Source organism: Capsicum annuum, chromosome 7, assembly GCF_002878395.1.
Source record: "Capsicum annuum cultivar UCD-10X-F1 chromosome 7, UCD10Xv1.1, whole genome shotgun sequence".
Lineage (NCBI taxonomy): Eukaryota > Viridiplantae > Streptophyta > Magnoliopsida > Solanales > Solanaceae > Capsicum > Capsicum annuum.
Window position 1 is genome coordinate 197,554,829 of NC_061117.1, and position 24,018 is coordinate 197,578,846.

General features: G+C 33.8%; 2 protein-coding genes across 4 annotated transcripts; one reads left to right on the forward strand and one right to left on the reverse strand.

Moving 5' to 3' along the window:
• The first annotated feature begins 331 nt into the window (after positions 1-331).
• LOC107878296 (TMV resistance protein N) lies at positions 332-7,973 on the forward strand. 3 transcript variants are annotated; one of them, XR_007043061.1, is made up of 7 exons: positions 332-1,029; positions 1,764-2,859; positions 2,999-3,274; positions 3,410-4,480; positions 4,563-4,947; positions 5,528-6,017; positions 7,543-7,973. XR_007043061.1 is itself a non-coding variant. In XM_016725232.2 (5 exons), the coding sequence occupies exons 1-5, from the start codon at positions 566-568 to the stop codon at positions 4,656-4,658; spliced, it is 3,003 nt and encodes a 1,000-aa protein (XP_016580718.2). In that variant the 5' UTR covers positions 332-565; the 3' UTR covers positions 4,659-7,433. The 3 variants fall into 3 exon arrangements, 1 of the variants encoding a protein (XP_016580718.2); XR_001676811.2 differs by having other exon boundaries at positions 4,563-6,017; XM_016725232.2 differs by lacking the exon at positions 7,543-7,973 and having other exon boundaries at positions 4,563-7,433.
• A 7,920-nt stretch (positions 7,974-15,893) lies between these two features.
• LOC107878297 lies at positions 15,894-23,566 on the reverse strand. The gene is made up of 2 exons (XM_016725233.2): positions 23,339-23,566; positions 15,894-17,292 (listed from the first exon to the last, which is right to left on the reverse strand). Exon 2 carries the CDS (start codon positions 17,263-17,265, stop codon positions 16,315-16,317), a length of 951 nt encoding a protein of 316 aa, XP_016580719.2. The 5' UTR covers positions 17,266-17,292; positions 23,339-23,566; the 3' UTR covers positions 15,894-16,314.
• Positions 23,567-24,018: the final 452 nt, after the last annotated feature.

Consider the following 24,018-nt stretch of genomic DNA (forward strand, 5'->3'; position numbering starts at 1 on the left):
CATATTTTTGAGTTTTCAATTATTGACTTTTTAAATATATAATTTTTATTTCAAAAAGTTTAAAAATTTTATATTCAAATTTATATTTAAACTTCAAACTATTTAAGTTTGGAAATTAGCAAGCGCGGACAGAGGGAGTACTATGATTGGGTCATCAGCACAAACGAGGTTATCATTGACTTATACATCCTCTAAAATCAATTTTACAACTTTGTAGCTAGCTACCAGCTACCCCACACACATTTAATTTTGCCGTGTGTAATGATAATAATGAAGTCACCTTCACATTTCATCAGTGTCAGTTTCATATATATGCATGCTAATCAAGTCTTCGCTGCATATATGAATGCACACTGTAATAATTTAAAATTAACGCAATTTTATTGTCTACACATACCTATATATTGTAAGGAATCCTGTAACACTAGCATATGTGCATTATATTATACATTATTGTGATCATAGAGCTGGTTAATTCCTTTCCTCTTCTAGCTTTGAGGCGAATAATTAACACAATATTATTAAAACCAAGTTTTTGTTGGGACTTTGCTTGAACTTGCTTCCAATGTCCCCAGAGATTATTCAATGGAGTTATGATGTTTTCTTAAGTTTTAGAGGCGAAGATATACGCAAATCTTTTGTTGATCATCTCTATGTTGCTTTGCAACAAAAGGGGATCAACACCTTCAAAGATGACAAGACATTACAGAAAGGCAATTCTATTTCACTAGACCTTACCAGAGCAATTGAAGAATCACGTATAGCTTTGATTATTTTCTCCAAAAACTATGCTCATTCGACGTGGTGTTTGGATGAAGTAGTGAAAATCATGGAATGCAAGAATGTGAAAGGACAAATTGTTCTTCCAGTGTTCTATGATGTAGATCCATCAACAGTGAGGAAACAAAAATCCAGCTTTGGAGAAGCATTTAGCAATCATGAAGATTGTTGCAAGGTGCAAAAATGGAAAGCAGCACTGGAGGAAGCAGCTAATTTATCTGGTTGGGATTTGCCAAACACTGCCAATGCGTAAGTATCATATAGGAAACCAATTATATATCTTTATTTAAAGCCCATATAACCATGATATATTGTAAGTGGTGCGCAATCGCAATACTTAAAAAATATGTCTGCAATAAATGTCTCAACTGAATTGTTTGTGGGAATTCACTGGGTATATTGTTGTTGTTGTAACTGAATTGTTTGAGAATCTTAAGTAGGAAATGAACATCTTAAACTGTGAGAAATTGTCAATGAAATAGGTTGTGAGCTATCAAATTTCAAGTTCAAATACCAGTGAAAACAGGCTCAGACACCATGGCCATATGAAAATTAGTCCGGAAAGATTACAAAATAAAAGTAAAAATGTCAAGTTTACTAAATAGAATCAGTGGTTAACAAAATCAGTATTATTAGGGAACTGGTTTTAAACCATTATATCTGCTGTTCGTTTTGTTTGGCCATGGTCGAAATTATACTTCATTAGATCAAGTTGGGAAAGAGCACATTGAGATTTAGCGGGTAATTGTCCCAGGGATTACTTATCCTGGTAGGACCAAAAAAAAGTTACTTTTTCTATAACCGAGGTGTCCAAGACAGTTTGCACTCACCTAGACTAATTAATTCCACAGTATACATGTCACCTCCCACCAGCAACAGGTACCATATAACTCTACTCTGTCCGCCAAGGCAACAATTGAGACGAAATGAAATTTTTACTATGCCACAAAACAGATATTTAGGACATCTTTTGTGGTATGCAGGCATGAAGCTATGGTGATAAAGCAAATTGTGGAACATATAATGGCTAGATTGGGTAGTCATAGACATGCAAGAAATGCTGAAAATCTTGTTGGAATGGAGTCACGTATGCAAAAAGTGTATAAAATGCTTGGCATCGGTTCTGGTGGAGTTCGCTTCCTTGGAATATTGGGAATGAGCGGAGTGGGGAAGACAACTCTAGCGAGAGTCATTTATGATAATATTCGGAGTCAATTTGAAGGTGCATGTTTTCTTCATGAAGTTAAAGACCGTTCAGCAAAACAAGGCCTAGAGCGCTTGCAAGAGATACTTCTTTCTGAGATCCTTGTGACAAATGATCTAAGGATCAACAATTTATATGAAGGAGCCAGTATGGAGATAGAAAGATTACAGTACAAAAAGGTTCTTCTTGTTCTTGATGATGTTGATCACATAGATCAATTAGAAGCTTTAGCAGGGAAGCGTGAATGGTATGGTCTCGGAAGTAGAGTTATCATAACAACTAAAGATAAACACTTGCTTGTTAAACATGAGGTAGAAAAGATATACAGAATGACAATGTTAAATGACAATGAAAGTTTGCAGCTCTTTAAGCTATATGCCTTAAAGAAAAACCATCTTTCAGAGGAATTTAGGGATCTCTCAGCTCAAGTTATAAGGCATTCTGGTGGACTCCCCTTGGCTCTGAAAGTCCTGGGTAGTTTCTTGTATGGAAGAGATTTCGCTGAATGGAAAAGTGAAGTGGAACGATTGGAACAAATCCCAGAAGATGGAGTCGTGAAGAAACTCGAACTAAGTTTCAATGGACTCAACAACATTGAACAAAAGATATTACTAGATATTGTGTGTTTCTTTATAGGGAAGAAGAAAGAATCAGTGACAAGAATATTAGAGAGTTTTAATTTTAGCCCTGTTATTGGCATAAAGGTTCTCATGGAGAAATCCCTGATTATGGTTTCACAAGGTCGGATTCTAGTGCATCAATTGATACAAGAAATGTGTTGGTATATTATTCGTCAAGAAGCTTCGGCTGATCCAAGAAGGTATAGTAGGTTGTGGTTACCTTGGGATATTTCTGATGTACTTGCAGGAGATTTGGTAAGTATATGCAAAAGCGAAAGTTTCTAATTAGGCAGAATTCAAGAAGTAGCTAATATATGATGTAATGTTATAAATACCATTGTCTTTCTTGTTTATCCAAAGTTTACTTTTTACATATTCACTCTTTCTTAATCAGGGGACTGAAAAGATCGAAGGCATGTCACTGAACTCGGATTCTGTACAAGCAGTGAATGTCAGCAGTGCAGCTTTCCAACAAATGAGCAGACTAAGGTTTCTAAGTATCCAGAACATGAATGTTCCTCAGGGTCCTAGTTTTCTTCCTGGTGAGTTGAGGTGGTTCAATTGGCATGCATATCCATCAAGAAGCCTGCCTGTTAGTTTTCGGGGGGAAAAGCTTGTTGGTTTGAAGTTGAAAGATAGCCGAATCACACAACTTTGGCAAGGCTCCAAGGTATGTATATAGTCGGAGTACTAATTATCCTTTACATTTCTAATCATTAGGTAAATGATCTAAAGATGAAACGTTCATCCAACAAGCTTATGGCTATTCTGCTTTCTTTCTCTTTGATTTTTTTCATTATGACAGGTTCTAGGAAAATTGAAATACATCAACCTTAGCCGATCAGAGAAGCTAATAAGGACCCCAGATTTATCAGGTACCCCTAATCTTGAACGGTTGGTTCTTGAAGAGTGCACAAGTTTGGTAGAAGTCAATTTTTCTGTTGGAGATCTCAGAAGGCTAGTCTTACTGAATCTGAAGAGTTGCACAAAGTTAAAGACCCTACCAAAGAACATTCAATTGGAAAATCTTGAGGTTTTTATCCTATCAGGCTGCTCAAAACTCAAAACATTCCCAGAAATAAAAGAAAAAATGAATCGTTTATCAGAACTATACTTGGAAGGAACTGCTTTGAGAGAACTGCCCTCATCAATTGAGAACCTTTCAGGAGTTAGTTTGATAAATCTAAGTTACTGCAAGCATCTTAAGAATCTTCCAAGCGGTATTTTTAGATTGAAGTGTCTAAGAACACTTGCTCTATTCGGGTGCTCAAAACTCGAAAAATTATCAGATGATGTGGGGCTTTTAGAGTGTTTAGAGGAGCTCTACTGTGATGGCACAGCCATCCGAACAATTCCCTCCTCTATTTCTCTTCTAAAGAGCCTTAAGCACTTATCTTTTCATGGATGTACTGCTTTGGGGTTACAATTAGACAGCTCAATCTTCTCCTCTTGGCTTCCAGGGAAAGGTCAAAACTCCATGGGTCTAAATATTTCTAACTTGTCAAGTCTTTGTTCATTGACAACGCTGGATATTAGTCACTGCAATATCTCCGACGGAGGCACCCTATGTAATCTTGGGTGCTTATCATCTTTGGTGGAATTGAATCTTAGTGGTAACAGTTTTACCAATATTCCAGATGCAAGCATCAGTGGTCTTACCCAACTCATACGCCTCGAATTGGTTGGCTGTAGGAAACTTGTTAGATTTCCAGAGCTTCCTCAATGTATAGAAGAGGTGCATGCAGATGAATGCACACCTTTTGAGAGCATAGATCAACTAGTCAAATATCCAATGTTGCGCTGCGTCTACGGACGATGTTTTCATCATGGTGCTGACTATGACAAGATTGATGCGCTTTGGAAAAACATGACCAAGGTAAAATACTCGTTGCTTGTTCCCGCAAAGAATCTTACTACTGCAAAGTGATAGGCAAAATTAACATTCCTTTAACGAACAGGCCCATGAAATTCGCGTGGATTCAATGTTTGCAACTCTCGGTCAGAGAGACCCGGGTGGTTTACATATACAAACGTGGGGAAGAATTTTTCGGTGACCACTTCCAAGTCAGTCTGATATGTTTGATCCTCCAAGAAGCGCATAGCATAGAAGCTTTTTGATGAAGTTCTCCATCTTCAAAGACATACTTCCCAGTGTCCTGACTAAGTACTTTCCTATCAGTTTCTTCTCTTGTAAGACCGTTTTCCTCTCCATAAGAAACAACGACAACATTTAGAATCTTAGCCTGAAGATGAGGATCAAACAAATATATTAAACCGACTGAGCTGTGTTTTAAATCAGCAGCAGGTCCAGCTAGTATTAGGCCTGAGTCATTGGGTTGCAAGGTATGCTATCTTTATCGCATAGTTGTGTCGTTTCTCCATCTGGAGGAAACGAGCAAAACGCAAGGCTGATAGTCTAACTAGAATTAGTTTCCTTTTTAATCGCTTCTGCTGTTGTCTTTTCTCTTGATACATAGAGATACTTACTGCATTAGAAGAATTATCTTCTTCTTAATTCTCTACGTCGTCAATGACACCCTCTTAACAGTATGCTGATTTCATTTTGTAAGGGAAAAAGTACGGAAATGTTATTGTGAATAAGAAAGAGATGGTCATACTGAAAGCTGCTCGACTTCAGTGAAGTCATATTAAACAATACTGCCAAATTGTTAGTGGTTTTCATGTGCTTAATCCATGCTGCTTGCTTTCAATATTCATTTGTTGACTGACTTCCTCAGTTTTATTTTTTCTAATACGCTTAGTTTCCTGGAAAATGAGTATATACAAATAATAATAATACGGATGAAATTTCTATTAGTATATTGAGACCTTTTGTCATGCATATATAAAATTGTAATTGTGAAGACGCCTCTGCAACAGTAGGAGTTGACAGCATCTTATAGTTGGCCATTTACTTTCTCAGACAACAAAAATGATGAAGATCTCTTCTTATTCCTCTAATCATACTTCAGTGGAACTGCCATATTTTCTCAAGTTCTAGAGATGAAGACGTTTGCAAGACATTTGTTTGTCCCTCTCTTGTTGCTCTACATCCAAAGGGTATTCATACCTTCAAAGATGCCGAGAAACTAGAGAGAGGCAAGTCCATTTCACCAGATCTTATGAGAGAGATCGAAGAGTCAAGGATAGTCTTGATCATACTCTCCAAAAACTACGCTAATTCAACATGGTGTATTAGAGGGATTAACAAAGATCATGGAATGCAACAAACAAAAAGGACAAATTGTCCTTCCGGGGTTCTATGGTAAAGATCCATCAATTGAGGAAACAAAAAAAAAACAGCTATTCAGAAGCATATACCAATCATGAAGGCTGTTTCATGGATGACAAGGTGCAAAAATGGAGCAAGCAGCTAATTAATCTGGCTGGAATTTGCCAAATACTGCCAATGTGTAAGTATCCGGAAACCAATTTCATAGTGATAATTGGTCATGTACTCTCTAATTTTTTGGATCGTTTAACTTCTATTTTGCATCACAAGGCCACAATATTAGGGAGATTTGATTTTATAATCCATTAATTTGCTAACACATTTGGTTGCTCCAACGAGTTCAACTGTGATTCCAAATTTTTGGACTCCATTGCGTAGTTTCTAAAGTAAGAACGAACTTAATAATAGAGATAGATCTTATGGTAGATGGCCTCTCCCTATCATATTTACTATGTATCTTGATCTCCAGAGTTCCCAAATGATAATTCACGGCATGTTTATACATAACAGAAGCTATAAAGTGTTCTATTTTATGATACTTAAATAGATTTCTTTCTGTATGTCTCGTCGCATTGCATAAAATTGCCGGAAGTCATGAACTGCTATATAAAGAGCTAAAATCAGTGTTTCAACATCTGGCGGGAAATCAGAAATTCATGAAAAGTTCAGTATGTGGTATTTAGGCATGATGCTGGACTCATAAAGCAAATTGTGGAAGATACAATGGCTAAATTGAGTGGACAGACACATGAAAGCAATGCTGAAGATCTTTGTTGGAATGGAGTCACAAATGCAGAAAGTCTATAAAATGCTTGACATCGAGTCTGGTGGATTTCCTTTCCTTGGAATATTGGGAATGGACGGAGTGGGGAAGACAACTCTAGCAAGAATCATTTATGGTAATATTTCAAGTTAATTTGAGAGTTCATGATTTCTTCATGAGGCTCTAGAGTACCGTAACAAGGCCTAGTGTGATTGCTAGACATACTTTTTTCCGACATCCTTGTCCATAAAAGACCTAAACGATTAACAATTTATTTGAAGGAATTAATATGCAAAAACAGAAACTACGGTTCAAAAAGATTCTTCTTGTTTTCGATGATGCTGATCACATGGATCAGTTAGACGCTTCAGCTGGGAAGCGTGGATGGGTTGGTCCACGAAGTAGAGTCATTATAACGACTAAAGACAAACACTTGCTTGTTAAACACGGTGTGGAAAAGAAGTACCGAATGAGGACATTAAGTGAAAATGAAAGTATGCATTCAAGATTTAACATCTTAACAAGCAATTTTGAGGAGCTCTCAGCTCAACTGATAAAGTATGCACGCTGCTGGACTCCCCTTAGATCTGAAAGTTTCAGGCAGTTTCTTTTATGGAAGAGATTTGGCTGAATGGAGAAGTCTAACTAGAACGATTGAAACAAATTCCGGAACAAGAATTTTTAAGACATTGGAACCAAGTTTCAGACTCAGCAATATCGAGCAAAAGACATCGCGGCTTTCTTTTATGAGAAGAAGATTGATTCAGTGTAATGATAATAATGATGTCTGCTAACTCATCACTCTGCATATATAAATACAAAGTTGCTGGTTTAATTTGGTCTACATATTACTCAGAGTTCCATAGCCACTGGCATGAGTGTGACAGATTGGCTGGTTTATTACTAATTTACTCTTCTAATTTCTTGTTTTGTTGTCTTGCAGTCGAGTTAAAACAATTATGTACAAAGTTATTGAGAAATCAGACAGAGGCAAATCCATTTCACCCTATCTTATGAGAGTGATCGAAGCGTCGAGTATAGTCTCTTGATCAAATTCTGCAAAAGCTACGCTAATTTAACATGGTGTTTAGAGAAATTAACAAAGATCATGGAATGCAACAAACCAAATGTCCTTCCAAGTGTTCTATGAAGTAGAAGATCCATCAACATTGACCAAACAAAAATCCAGCTTTGGAGAAGCAGTTAGCAGTCATGTTTGCTAGAATGTCATACATAAGAATCAAGTTGTCACATATTTCATCTTTTACACATCTCTTAAGATCATATTAATTAAGAGGGTTTTGATTATTTCATCCTTATTTATATCTTAAGAAGTACATTAAATTACTCTATTTATACGTTATCACCCCATAATTGAAGTGTCTTAGTATTCAAGAACAATTACTCCCTCTTGTCATCTTTACTTATTGGACAAAGTAAAGACGGACGGCGGAAGTATTCTAAAAGTAAAAGGGAATAAGAATAAATAAGTTTATCTTCAACTTCAAAATATATATATAATTTGAGACAATTATTTTTAAAAAATTACTACAGATATTTGGGAAGGAGTAAGAATTAGTTCCCAAACTAATTCTCAGTTTTCATGGTCAAAGATCCCCAATAACATAACTAAAATCTCGCAAAAATAGTTTCTTCACATCTGAGCAACAAGCCTACTACCAATTCACCTTGCAAACACAATATGACATGTAACAATATTGACAATAATTAGTTAGATGAAATGATAAATCTCCCTTCCAAATTAAGGCCAATTAGTTGGATATATATAAGTTGTCTTTTGACATGAAGATCAGAAAGGAAAGATCAGGAGTTATAATTAGTGTGTATATTGAATCTTCATCAACCAAAGATAGAACTAATCCCTTCAAGAAAAGATCAATTCATCCAAATCCATTTTTAACAAGGCCAAGAAAGAGAGGTTGGTATGATCGTCGAGCACAACTTCTAGCATATGCTCATGAGTTGAGGCATGGCAATTATCAACAATTATCATGGAAGTCTCACAATTCATCTAACCAAAAACACAAGGTAATTAATCAATTCAAGCTAATCATAGTGAAATGTTCTTTCTTTCTTTCTTTATATATGTGTGTGTGTAACAAGAAATCTACAACTATATATGAGCGCCGACCGATAATGTATCCGTCCATCTATCATTCTCTACTTAAATATTTCGAGCTTTTGTATATAGTTGGTTTCAGTGGTGGATTCAAAATTTTCAGTAAGGAGAGTCAAAATATAAAGAAAAATTATAACGAAATCAAGTGGATTAAACATATAGTAAAAAATAGTAATCTTTACACATGCAATTTTGATCCCTTGAACAAGAGTCGCTTCGCCACTAGTCAAATTTGTTAATTCACACATTCATGATCATGTGTTGCACTTTCAGCACTTAATTAAAGAACTAGGATTCAGTGAAATGCTTTATTTCCTTCGGTGGATTTCTCAGATGGTTACTCAAATTAATAGATTATCACATAAAGCAACCCTTTTTCTTGATTTCAATTTTCTTTAACAAAGAAAATGACTTTCTGAGACAATAAATATAAGAGTTTAAGTTTCGTGCACCTAACTTGACCTGCTATTGCAGGTTACCCAATTATTTATATAAAAATTTAAAAAGAAAAAATTAGATAACCTGCAATAGCAAGTCAAATTTACCTAACAGTATAGAATATTTTGTACACTAACAATGGACAAAACTTAAATTCTAAATATAAATTGTGAGACCATATGAAAAATCTCCTCCATATGTTGTGTACTCTTGTTAATAGGGATTAAATTTTGTACAGAAATGGAGATGGGCAAGAAGGGTTAGATTGTCATTTTCCCATTTGTTTCGTAGAAAAGATACGCATTGGAGGTATGAGCACATTGGTACACAAGACTGCAGAGGAGCAAAAAGGAGAACAACTCATTTTTGTGTAAGTCTTGCTATTAGGGTGTGAATCGGTCGGTTTAATTCGATTTTATGTGTTATTGGTTTGATTTATTGGTTTCAATTTTTAAATATGTAAAACCAATAACCAACCAATAAAATATTTTCTTATCGGTTTCGGTTTATCGGTTTTTGGTCTTTAACGGTTCGGTTTTCGGTTTAACCAATAAGAAAATACTTATAAAATAAAAATAGTAACAACTAACATAAAAAAACGAAATCTTAGTTACCGTCAAAATCCATGTAATGCATTTTAGTTTACAAGAATCTTCAAACTTGAACTGAATGTTAGTTAAAAAAAAAATTAAATCTTAATTGTTGGAAGCTATAAATGCTTCAAGCTTTTCGATACGATAATAGCCGAGCTTTATATTGTGCCTTTGTTATCCTGAATAGGTTAATACTTTGCGAATCACTGAATTGTGAATAAGTAGTGCATATAATATATATACATACACATATCTCTCTATCTATAGAGAGAGATTTATATAATAACATAAATAGGGATAAAACAATAATATAGTGTATCCTTATTGGGTTATCGGTTTAACCGATAACCCAATAAGCTAAAATCGAAACTGAACCGTTTACCCAATAATATTTTTATCGATTCGATTTTTGCACACCCCTACTTGCTATTATGTTCTGTAACAATTACGTACTATATTTTAATATAATGTATTTGCCTTGTTAACTAGGACTATAAGTTATATGCACGCTGATAGTATAATAATTATACAATTCTACTTATTAGATTACCATATAAAATTATTTGTTGTATGTCTAATTTAGTTGATAGTGTAACAAGAAAAACTAATACTGTTAGTTCAAAGAATTTAAACTCTTAACTAATTTATCATATTTGTGTTGTGTTATGCAGAATAGATTGAAGTGCTTCTTCAAGAACATCTTAGGTGCTTGGCAATTCAGTAAGAAATCTTGAATTTAGAGGCGATAAAATTAGTCCATGAAAATATGATCTGTTCAAGCCATCCAAATTTTGACGAGTTAATAACTCACTAATTTTGACTCGCCCAAATTTAATCCATTCTGTCGATTCGGCATCACTAATTATGATGATCAAGTCTTTAAACGGATAAGCGTTGAAGCTTCCTATAATTCTCCGTTTAATTGAATTTTTGAAGTTTCCTGTTGAAGAACATTTTGATTTTCCATTGTTCAAGAATTTCAAATTCATTTTTAATTACAGTGGTGAAAACAGAAGATATCTAAGGATGTGTTTGATATAGAGAAAATATTTTTCAATTTTTTCATGTTTGATTGATCAAACATATTTTGAAACTTTTTTTTTGAAAAAAATAAGTACTTTAGAAATGACTTTCCTTTATGTAGGAAAACAAGTTTCATAAGTGACATTTCAAGTTCATTGTCTCCTCCTTACCACCCAACACCTCCAACCTCCACACCTTGACCATCTCATTTTCCCGCCACCCTCTAACCACAATCCACCCTCATATCATAGTGTGTTTTGCCAGGTTACATATAAATACTCTTGAGATAATATATTTTTTGCTTACTCACCAAACACTTAAAAAATAAATAAAAAATCCATTTATTTTCTAAGTAAACATTTTCTAGAAATCAAACGCTGAAAAAGATTTTTGTTCGTACCATACAGACCCTAAATTGCTTGTGAATTATGATCCACAAAATATGGCTGGTTTTGTTATTAGATTCGACAAATGCTCCTAAGTGAATAGTAGATATACATTTGCTTATTGTTACATCACTAATCAATTGAAAATGAGTTAATTACTCCAAACACCTCTATATTATGAAAATCCAAAACTTAAGAAATGCACGATCAAATATCAGTTTTTTCTAGTAGTACCACAATAAACCTTTTCAATATACATTTGGGGATGGAGGTGCGTGCTATTTTTTTATTTTTTTTTTAAAACATAAATAATTATAAATAGAATGTAACGAATCGAACGGTAGAAAGGGTTTTTTCCTTGCTCTTCTGTTTTTGCATATGAAAAATTTCACAAAATCACAAGTTACTTAAAATACTAAAAATCTTTTCACTTGGTAAAAATTATAAATATTTTCAATTTACTAATTACATCCTAAAAATTTGCAAGAATATCTTCTCCCCTCCTGAAATAAGAAAAACATGTAAAATAAAATACCAACAAATTCCACAAATCAATCACATACTATCTCACCTATGCAAATTCACAAAGCACAATAAAACGACTCAGTGCTCACTTACCAATACTTTTCAGATCTTAATTTCTGCGGTGGCATTGCTCATCCGAGCAGCTCTACCAACTCTTCCTCCTGTAATGGCCATTCATTGATCTACACCTGCTCACCCGGACAAGTGAATTTGTGCACATGAAAAAGGATGTTAGGATTGCATCAAATACATTTTTCATCTCAGATATATGCATATGTTACATAAGTATTTTTATGTATCTCTCTATAGTGATGTTTATGTTAAGTGCATCAGATACATTTTCATCTAACATCTCTGCATATGTTACATAAGTATTTTTATGTATCTCTCTATAATTATTTACTTTTAAAAGGATTAGTGTAATGAATTTGTTTTATTTTTTACTAAAGATACACAGAGATACATAAGTAACAACTATAAATACATAATATATCCTAGATATGATAAAGAGATACATTTTATAATTGAAGAAGATACATTTTTAATATAAAGAGATACATAACATATATTTGTTCTATGTGACTCATATATACATAGAACATGTATCTCCATTTTTTATTCATATGTTTATAAATATATATTGTAATGTATCTCATGTATTTTTTTATCTATCGATAAATAATTTAGTTGACATACATTTAATTAATGAGTAACTTCATTTTTAGGGTATGAAATATGTCATTGATGAGATTCCACAACATCCTCCAAGATTTGACAGCTCGTGCAATGCCAAGTTTCTAGAAAAGTTTGAAGAAATTCTGTCAAAAGAAGTAATTGAGATGTTCAGTGAGATATGCTTTGACGAATCGTTGAAAAAAAAATTGCAGCAACCAAAAATAGAGAAAACAGGAGAAAAATGATTCTGCAAATATAATGGAGAGGGGGATATTTTGAAAATATATATAATAACTAATTAAGTTTTTTTTTGGAAATTTTTGCCTGTTAATTTTAAAATATGAAGAGTGATTTACTGCTTAATTACGTAAATTTTTGTTATTTTTTTTTAATTAGCATGCATTAATTGTTTCACTGTATCACCAGCAATGTATATCTTGTTAATGGATGTATCGAAAAAATAATAAAACGAGATTTTTTTATAATTTTTATAAAAATTGGAATAAGGTATAATTAAGGTAAACTAGTAGGAATTTATGTAAAACACCCTTAAAAAATATGCAGGAAAGAGTGTTAGAGTCTTTTTTCCTAATTATAAAGAATCAATTCAATTCGTAATGACTAATGAGGCGCTTTTATTTTGATTAGTTTAGTTGCACGTGTCTCGCACGTGTAACATTTGATTATTTAAAATTAAATAATTTTATCTACTGTGAATTTTTTTAATGAAGTGTAAAAGTTTAAGTCACTTTTTAAAGATTCTTCACACGAACATATTTTTTAGTATAAGCACATATATTTTACATCACCACGGCTAAGAGAGACGCATCAATTTGAATCATATTTGTGGTATGGTTATTTTTCTTTTTTATTTCTATATTTAAAATCTTCCCTTTTTTTAACAAAACTTTTAAAAATTTGATACTTGTTAAATTTTTCTTATTCTAACGTTTTTATATTTACTTGTTTAGAGTACGCACCTCACTTTAGTGAATTCACTTTTATAAAATCACTTACATATACAAGAATGACGGTCCTTAAAATGTTGATTGAATTTTTTTCCTTCTTTAAGATAATCTACAATAAACAAATTTCTAAAATTCAGGATATAGATATAACTAAGGCAGGTTTTAAAAAGTATTAAAAGAGTAAAAGTTATTAAAAGGTATAAATTAATATAAATAAAGTTCGAAAAGCTCACATATTAGGAGCAATGCAAAAGAATGCAAAAATAAGTGATGTCTTTCTTATTTTTTCGTTGAGTTCTAAGTTTCGAGTGATTAAAAGCAACCTCTCATTACTATTCGTCATTCACCAACTTAAAGCCCAACAAATAATATCATCTTCGATCTCCATTATAAAGTTTATTCAACCACAATTTTAATTGTAGCTCCCATCAAGTTTGAAAAAACTGCATAAAAAGGTAAGTAGAATAAATTTTCAATAACAAATCTAATATCAAATTATTCATTTTAATCTTCTCTCAAACCATCATAATCAGACAAAAATTAATATCAAAATTAAGAAGAAGAAAAAAAAAAAGCAAACAACAATTTTGAACACACACCAAAAAAAAAAATTATTTACTTTAATGTGCTCCCAAGCCATCACAATTAAACAAATTAAAAAAAAAAAGGAAAAAAAAGAAACATCAAACAATAAATTTGAACATTTAAAAAATAGCAACCGATCTATTTATGCTTCAAAAATCAAGGCTGATATTCCTGTTCAAAATAAATTCTGTTAGAATAAAAAAGGAGTATTATTTCGTCTCCAAAATAAATAGGACTCTTCTATTTGTATTCCTGTTATAAAAATAACCAAATTAAGAAAAGAAAAGAAAAGAATGAAAGCAGCTAAAACAAGTCTTCTACTTAATCCTATAAATTTAGAAAATAGTGTAGAATCGTGTGCTAAAAGGAAAATTGTTATTAGCGACAAGCAGATATGTTCCATGAAAACATGCCACGAGATTTCAATATTTCAAATATTTTATTATTTGTAAAGTTAAATATTAACAAAATTATTGAATACATTCTTATTACGTACTTAAAAATTTTAAAAATTTGACTGCTTAAATTTTTCTTATTTTAACACTTTTATATTTATTTCTAGATTTTTTAAATCATTTTAAATAAAATTTAATTTATTTAGAATTCTTAACCCAATGAAAAAAATATTAATTGTCATAATTCTGATGACTTCTAATAAGGAAAAGTTTACCATAAATATATTTAATTTATTTTCAACTCTTAAATATTAGAAAAAAAATAGTGAAAAGACGATTTTTTCTAAAGCAAAAACTTTTAATGAAGGGCAAAAGGCTCAAACAACATTTCTAAAGCCCTTCATACTTTTAATATATTATAGATATAGATATACATTATATATATTTTGTATAACTTTTTTTGGTTTTGATATTAACTTCCAACTATTTTCAAAGTCCATCAAGTTAATAAACATTATTTTTAGTTCATTCATTTCTCCTTTTCATGTTCAATTTGTCATGTATAACTGAATTTCATGTTGTTGCTTTTGTCTTTTTTTCCCTTCCGTGGGAGTTTTCATCTTTTGTTTTCTTGATGGCTTGAACTCGTAACTTTTGAGTTGAAAATAAAAGATATTTACCATTCGAGCAACTCCCTTAATTTTATGTGTTTTGTTACACAAAACCACATCCTTTTTTGTAGTAGTAGTAATGATCATAAAAAGAAAAACAAATTCATTAGCATGAGACTATAAGATTTTGATTTGCTTATAAATCATACTTTTACTCATCCCTAGAGCAAAACTATTAAGTCAGCAAAGTTTCTGCGTTTGACAACAAAAACCCATCATACTGTCCGGTAGTTTTAGTTGGGGCGAATTTTATAGGATTTGAGTCAGATAACTTTAGTTGAGTCCAAATTAAATTTAACATTTTAATTAATTTAGTTTTGATCAATATAAAGTGATCATGCATATTTAATAAAAATTTTAATTATAATTTTTGAGAAACTATTAATTGCAAGAATACTTTTGAACCACAAAAATGGATAAACGAATATTTTTAACTTCTGGCTTTTCCGTTATAATAAAGTATAAATAGCATAAATACCAACAACCAACCCTTTTGGTAGTAATTAAACTCTCTCTCCACTTTTTTAATTACTTTACTCTCTCTCCCTATTAATATACATAACATTCTGTGTATATGTTGAAATTTTTGTAATATGTTTAGGGTGTTGAGATTTTTTATAATATTGAAAACATAAATTGTGTGTTTGTGTAATTTTTAGATTAATAATTAAATTTTTTTGAGGCCTTCAAATTTTAGGGGCCTAAAGCAAATATTTGTCTCGCCCTTGAGTCACCCAGTCTCCACTTTCGCTATCATTGCTGGAGTTGAGGCATTATTGGAGGAAAAACGGACAATCCTATCAAACGTAAGACATCAACCCGGTAAAGACATAAAGGACCGGTACTCTAAAATATGCTTATTACACGAATCATCGAAAGCACAAAACAAACACAATAAGAGCAAACTACTATTAGTTCATAATTAACTAAATTAACCCCATGCACAAATGTTGCAACTTTCCTTCCTGAAGGATGGATGGATATATCAGATATCCAACGAGAAAAATTTTCTTTAAAAGTTACTACCTGGTTTTATGAAACTATCGCCTAATTCATGAAATTGAAGGTACCTGGGAGTAGGAAGGAGGGTTGAATTTACTTTTACTATTCAATCCGGTTCCTATTTACAGGCAACGAAAGGAACTCCAAATTGCTGTAAGCAGTGTCATCAATCCTCTAAAAAAACTCCAGGAACCGTGGTTAGGATCAGCAACATGGATGTCTCGCATACTTTTCTGTGTTGCGACAGAGAAAACCATACTGAAACAAACACATGATGTCATCCCAACCACTCTTGAACACCTTCTCCTGATAAATCACCGAATTCTGCTACTTGCTCTATGTCGTTGCCGCCTCCTTGATCTTCCCAATAAGAGTCTACTCTGAAGTCTAGAGATTCTGTTGAAAACATTGGATGCAGTCTCAGTGCCAGAATGATGGACGAAAAACCCATCCTCATCAAATGAATGATAGTCATCACCGAAAAGATCATCTGGGTGGAAATTATCATTCCACTGAGCACCATGAGGTTCTGATCTGAGAAGAGGCTCATCGAGATCAAAATTCCTGTGGAGGCCTCCGAAATTACCCTCTATAACATAATCTCCCATTACAATTGCACCAGGCATGGTAGATCTGATTGTGCTAAACACATCGTTCCTCTCTCTCTCGTGCTCAAGCTTCTTCCATTTCTCTGCAAGTGAAGGGTTTACTTCCAGGGGGCGTGCTGAAGGATGCTCCCGCCTTACATGCTTCCTCAACTTTTTGTACGTTCCAACAAATGAGCAATTTTCATGCATGCATGTTCTCTTCTTTGCATTCAGATGCTTGCGCGCAGGTTCCACAACTGTCCAACCCTTTACCTGCCCACGACAGAGTGGGCACAGAAGTTCAGCTCCACCTAAGCAACCTGCTGCTCCTGACGAGCAATTAGGATCATCATTTGACAGCAACCCTAGTTCAGAGCCCTCAACTGATGTGACTTTAGTATACGCTTTCTTGTACTGCTCAAGACAATTTGAGAAACGACAGCTAGTGGCACACATATAAGGACGACATCCCTTGTCATAAGAAGAGCACAGCAGCAGCACTGCATTGTGAGGGTGCTCCATGCAGACTGAGCAAGTTGCCCCTTCCCATTCTTTCTTCTCAGATGATTTTGCTTCTCTCTCCCTTTGGTGAATCTTTTTGCACATTTTTGAGCGGCAAGATAGCAAATCATGGTGATGCAAATCAGTAACCCGTCCCATCTTGCTTGGTTTTGTCATTTCTGATAAAGAAGATACAGAACCCACCTGCAGAATAAAGGGAACAAAGAACCAACGGGAAAGGGTGGAGGGAAGTGGTTAGTAAACTAGATTTTTGCTAAAGACCAAAGCTTAAACTATTAAAAAATAACTGGAAAGAAGGCAAAATATATCATGCAAGGTTTCAAATGTTTCTCAAACTCGGCACTTAGACCTTGCGTGAATTCAAATATGTTGTTCTTAAAACAGATAAATTTGCTGCTTTTGATGATTTCGCTAAGATATTTCTTACATCTCGAAAAACAGTTCAGGCACACAGTGCTGATCCACATAACATGAGAACTGAATTATTAACATCCTCTTTGTTTCATCCATGCAACTACTTATAGGAAGCAGAGCAGATAAATCTACACCAGTAATGTGCTCATTCAATGAACCAGGTTGATCACACAAAAAAATGTGTTCCAATGAAAAACCAACCTCCACCACATACTGGTGCTTCAAAACAAATCACCAGTGGACCATGAAGTTTATGCCTTTATAGTTGAACTAGTTTATTCGCCAATTTTGCTTTAAAATCACTCTTTGTTCAACTTTAGACCATAGATATTCTGAGGTAGTGGTATGGTCTGCGTACACTCTACCATCCCCAGACCCCACTGTGTGGGAATACACTGGGTACGTTGTTGTTGTTGTAGCACGTAAATTTTAGAAATACAAGGTCTATTTTCCCCTCCAATTATCAACCTCTTCTCTTAAATTCTTTTTTGGCATCATAATATAATATGTGTTTCTCTTTCTCACTTATATTATTTGACTCACCTATGTAACAGATAAAAGTTTATTTTAAAAAGTCAAAAATTAACTTAAAAGTTTATTTTAAAAAGTCAAAAATTAACTAAATAGTTATAAACTCACTCATTGATAACAATGAAGAATGAAAGGTTTTTACAAAATAAAACATTGAAAAGAAAATTGCTCCTGATTATATAGTACAGCCTAAAGGTTTTGTTTAGATGCCAATTAGAACACAAACGTCTACCTACAAAATTGAAACTAAAAGAGATGGGACTCACATACTAGTGCACTGTTTATTTAATTGCTAATATCTAGTGCACTTAAATTAAAAAGCAATTGGCATATGGAAATATTTGAGGCAAATTCTTAAAGAGCTTCTCTATTTATATCATCAATAAATTAAAAATAACATACCACACTCAATCATAGGTAAAAAGTTTGAAGTGATAAGAATGGGAACAGTAACATATAATAGGAAAACATAGAACAAGAAAATAAATTCAAGTTAACCAACTTCGCAAAAAGAAAAAATAGATACGAAAAAAAGAGTGTTGGTTTTGAAGGAAAGGACTTGGAGGTAGCTAATTTAGAGAGCAAAATAGGCATTGTCTTCTAAAATCACCAGTCAATGCCGTGATTCTGAAATCTGAAATAGGACCGAGAGACTAGAGGCTAACATGACAGATAATTTTAACTCCCTCCGTCCTAATTTATGTGATGTCTTTGATTCGGCACAGAGTTTAAAAAGGAAAGAAGAGACTTTCGAAACTTGCGATCCAAAATAAGCCATAGATATTTGTGTGACTATAAATCATCTCATCAAGGGTAAAATCAGCATTTTAAAGTTAATTGTTACTGAATATAAATCCTTCGTCTTGAGCCGGGGGTCTATCGGAAACAACCTCTCTACTCCCTCGGGGGTAGTGGTATGGACTGCGTACATTTTACCCTCCCCAGACCCCACTATGTGGGAATATACTGGGTTTGTTGTTGTTGTTGTTACTGAATATAAAAAGGTGTCTTTCTAAGCTTGGGAAGATGGGAATTAAACCCTAAGCTCCAAGATTTGCACTCACTTTTATTAACCACTAGGCCACACCATTAGTTGCCTTATAAAAAAATGTTTTCAACACAAAATTGGCAAGAGGAAACTTTCTTTCTAATTTAGAGAGTAAAATGAGCATCACATTTCTGAAAATTTACCTGCAAATGTCATGATGTCATGATTCTGAACTAGGATTGAGAGGATGTCTAGGATCTAAGTTGCTCGAACTCGGGTACGGGTGTCCGATGCGGGTACAGATCTAGAGGTCGAATCCTTCATGGTCTCAATTTAAAGATTCGGGGATATGGATCTAGGGATGAATACGGGTACAGGGATTCGGCAAAAAATAATTTAAATATCTAAAAATAGAGTTATAAAACATAAATTATGAGATATTATATGAAAAACTTGAGGAGAAAATATTGTTCAAGAAGAAAATCTTGGAAGGAAATAAAAAGTAAAGCAATAACATAGAAATTTCTATATGCAAGGTATTCCATTTCCTTCAATTTCACCTTCGCTTTTGTTTTGATTACAAAATTTCTTAAATCTGTCCGGACTTTTCCGGTCGATTTTGGTCAAAGTAAGGAAAATCGGTTGACCAGATTAGGTACGGATCCCACACCCACACCCATGTCGACACGGGTGCGGCACCGAAAGTGAAGAGTCCGAGTAACTTAGTCTAGGATTACATCACAGGGAGTTTCATTTCACAAAATTTAATAACCAAAAAAGTTTTTTATAATGTGTCTAGGCTAGCTAGTGCAAACCGCAACTAATCCAAAAGTACTTGTTATGTTACCTTCCACCAACATAGGTACCGTGAAACTCTATCGAACAAAGCTCAAACTTTACTTTTTAGTCTATACCGAAAATAATGACACCTTTATATGATTAGAAATAACATAACTTTAAAATTTCCTTTTACTCTAAACAAAAATGATTTAAAGCCATAAAAATGTCTGAGATTTGTTTTAGACCACAAATTTCAAAAGTTTGTGTCAATTCAAACAATACCCCACATAAATTGGGACCTGAGTTATGTACTCCCTTTATTCCAACTAACGTGGCACCGTCCGGATTTCGACAGTCAAATTTTTAAATTTCAACTGAGAATTCATACATGAAATCTTAAAAAATTGAAATAAATTTTTAAATATTTGAAAACTATGTAAAATGTACTATAAGTCACAATAATTTACAATCTAAAATATTTGTAAGCTATCAAAAAGTTTTGGTCGAAGAAAAACTCATTTGACTCTTCCAAATCCAAAATGTTCCACATAAACGGGGATTGAAGGAATATTAAATATAGGTCAGTTGTTTAACTTGTAAAAAAAAACTAAGGATCAAAATCCCTCTCAATATAAGTTATCAAACAAAAACAACCCTCTCATATCCAAACTTTGGCACTTTGCAACCGGGAAAAATATGAAAACAACCGTAATCGTGCATGCTCAAAATTCAAATATGAGAAAAGGTCATTCAACTAGTACAATAATGATCTTCCAATTTGTATTCAGAGCTCTTTATCCTCTAACTAGGTTATTAACAATTTATACAAGATATCCTCAACCAACTGAACAGAACAATAGAAAACAATATCTTAATTGTGATAGTTAATAGCATCAGTATTGACCACCCTATCCACCAATGCACAACCTAAATACCGCTCATTTCTTCATCACTTCAAACAAGTAGTTACTTCCCAAACTCGCCCTTTTAAACAGGACTACCATTTCTCCACTTTTCGGGTAGATAGAGTTAATAAGGTACTTTCCAACAGATTAACCATTGAAATACATAGAAAAACAAGCAAGAAGGCCCTTTTGAAAAACTTCCAACACGAAAAGAGACCCATTTTCTGATTCCAACTATTAAGTGAAACTCTTAGGTAATATTATCCACAACAAGTCATTTTGCTAAGTTCACATTACCTTGAACGTACAAATGACGTGTCATTTTTAAATGAATGCATCACTATCAAAACCTAATCAATACTCCCTCCATTCATTTTACTTTGTCAAGTTTTGCTCAAGCCAAATTGACTAATTTTCGGAGCTAAATTGAATCAGATCAATTCAAATTTTTAAATTTTAAATTTTGATATCTAAAAACTTAGACAAAAAGAAAAGATTAAGTTAGCAATACTTCACATATTAATACAATAAAAAAAAATACATCCTAAATGTTGGTCAAAGTCCCACCCTCGAGAAGCTAAACGTGACAATTTCAAAATACTTGTCACAATTTCTTTTTTGAGAGTTCATTACTACAAACTTTGACCAACATGTAGGATCGTATTTTTTTCATCACATTGATACGAAAAAGATTGCAATTCATACTACTTGTCATATAATTTTAAATATCTGGGGACGACCCGGTTCATACCTACTCCGTAGGTGTCGGGGAGGGGGGGACCACTCCGGGCCTGACCTACGCGCCCTCACCCCAGCTTCGCTGGAGGGGCGTTTCGAACCCCCGACCCTGGCACACCACGGTAAGCAAGCTTACCGCTGAGCCAAGGCCATCCCTCTAATTTTAAATATCTAAATTTTTAATTTTAAAATATCAAATTAATTTAATTTAATCCCATCAAAGACAACCGTATGATTTCTTCTCACCTGTTCTAGACTTAGGGCTCATTTGTTTGCACTTAATGGAGGTCTGAATCTGAATGGTTCAGACTTCAGACCATTAAGTGCATTTGTTTTTTATTAAGATTTCAGCTCTTAATAAGTCTGAATAGGTCTTAATCATTCAGATCTAGAATCAAGTCTTAATAGGTCTGAAGAGGAATTTTATTGTTGGATAATATTCACCGTCACTCTATTCATAATCATCAATCACCACCACTAACCACCTCTGCCACCATTGTCAACCATCACCCACCACCTCCACCATCACATATCACTACCAACCACTACTGTCAACCACTACCACACCTACTACCTCTATTACTCTAATTATATTCACCGCCACCACCACCGTCAACAGCACCACCATCATCAACCACTACCGGCCAACTCATCTATCACAATTAGCATCACCGCTAACTACCACTAATACATCACAACCTCCACACATTCTTTGGCCGCCACCACCATTGTCACTAGTAACGCCACCTCTACTATCACTTCAACCACTACCATCGCGACAATTTATCTCTGTAACAACCATCTCCACCATCACAACTAACAACATCTCCAACTAGCACCAACAAATTGTCAAACCATCATGCATTCCTTTTTCAGCCATCACAATCAACACCTCCAACTACTAACATCAAACAACGTCACATCACAACCAACACTATCAACCGCCACCATCATAACAGTCACTACAATACCAACCATCACAACTACCACCACCTAAGTTGCTCGGATTATCCAAAAATGTTGCCGCACTCGTGGCACCCATGTCGGATCCTTCAAAAATACACTATTTTTGGAGGATCCGACACGCACCCGTAGACATTTTTAAAGAGTCCGAGCAACTTAGATCACCACCATAATTACTAATCACTAACATCAAGCATTGTCACTGCAACCACCATTATAAACCATCTCCACTATCACTAACAAACATAAATATTTTTTCAAAGAGATAATAATTTTGTTGTATTAAATTACATACTTTTCTGATATATAATTAGTTTTTCATTTGAATTGTATTTTTTATTTTATTATATACACAAATAAATTTTTTTTTGTACATTCAGATGTTGAAAACATAAACAGTCTTAATCAATCAGTTTTCAGATCCAGAGACAATATCTGAATGCATTCAGATTCAGACATCTGAATCTTAAAAAAAAACAAATGCGGCCTTAGTGGACAAACTTAGGTGGCAGGTATCACGTGGAATTAGTCAGGTGCACAAAATGTCCTTGGCACCACAGTTATCAAAAACAAAAAATAATAATAATCAACCCTAATTTAGCTTTAAAATTAACCAAATTGACTCTTCTCAAAACATGACAACTCATTTAAACCGGAGGGAGCAGAAATCAGTTTGCTCGAAATTCACAACACATGCATAATCAAACTCAAATATTAACATAAAAACTATTACAATCAACGTGTCTGGTGGAATTAGCCAAGGTGCACCGAAGCTGGCCTAGACACCATTATATATATACAAATAAACAACGATAACTAGTACAAATCAAATCAGAGCAGGAATGAAGCAATCGAAATAGGTGACAAAAAGCGGATCAGAAAAAAAGGAGAGACGTTGAACAAAATGTACCTGAATAAGACGATAACGAATCGACGAGAAAAGGTAGAGAGGTCTTATCTACAATTGTGTGTATATAGAAAAAATTGAATGGAGGAGAGAGAAAAATTTGTGTGTGTTTAAGTGTGCGCCCTACTCTCTCCTTCTGGCTCCTCTAATACTTTTTCCGGAAGATTTGAGGGTTTGCTTGCGTCCAACAATTGGATTCTCTCTCTCTCTCTCCAGTATTTGCTCCCTGCTACTATATCGCTGTGCAATTTACACACAATTTCATTTTTGACGGGTCGGGTCGGGTCGGGTTGTTTTAGGGGTTAATTTACACTAAATTTCATTTTTGTTGGGTCGGGTTGTTTCCTATTTTAAGGGTTAATTTACAGTAAATTTTATTTTTCACCGGTCGGGTTGTTTTGTATTATAGGGTGAATTTTCAGTAAATTTCATTTTTCACGGGTTGGGTCGTATTTTAGGAGTGAGTTTAAATTTCATTTTTCACGGGTCGGGTCGGGTTGCTTAGGTACTGCTTAACAATTTTGATCATTTAAGTTTGACAAAATTAACACGTTTTAATCTTCATTAAGAAAAAGAAAACTAGACTAGACGCCAAAATGATATAAGAAAACAATTAAAATTGTATCGCAAAAAGCTAAATAGGAGAAATTAAAAGAATTGTATCTATAAATATAAGTTCTCGC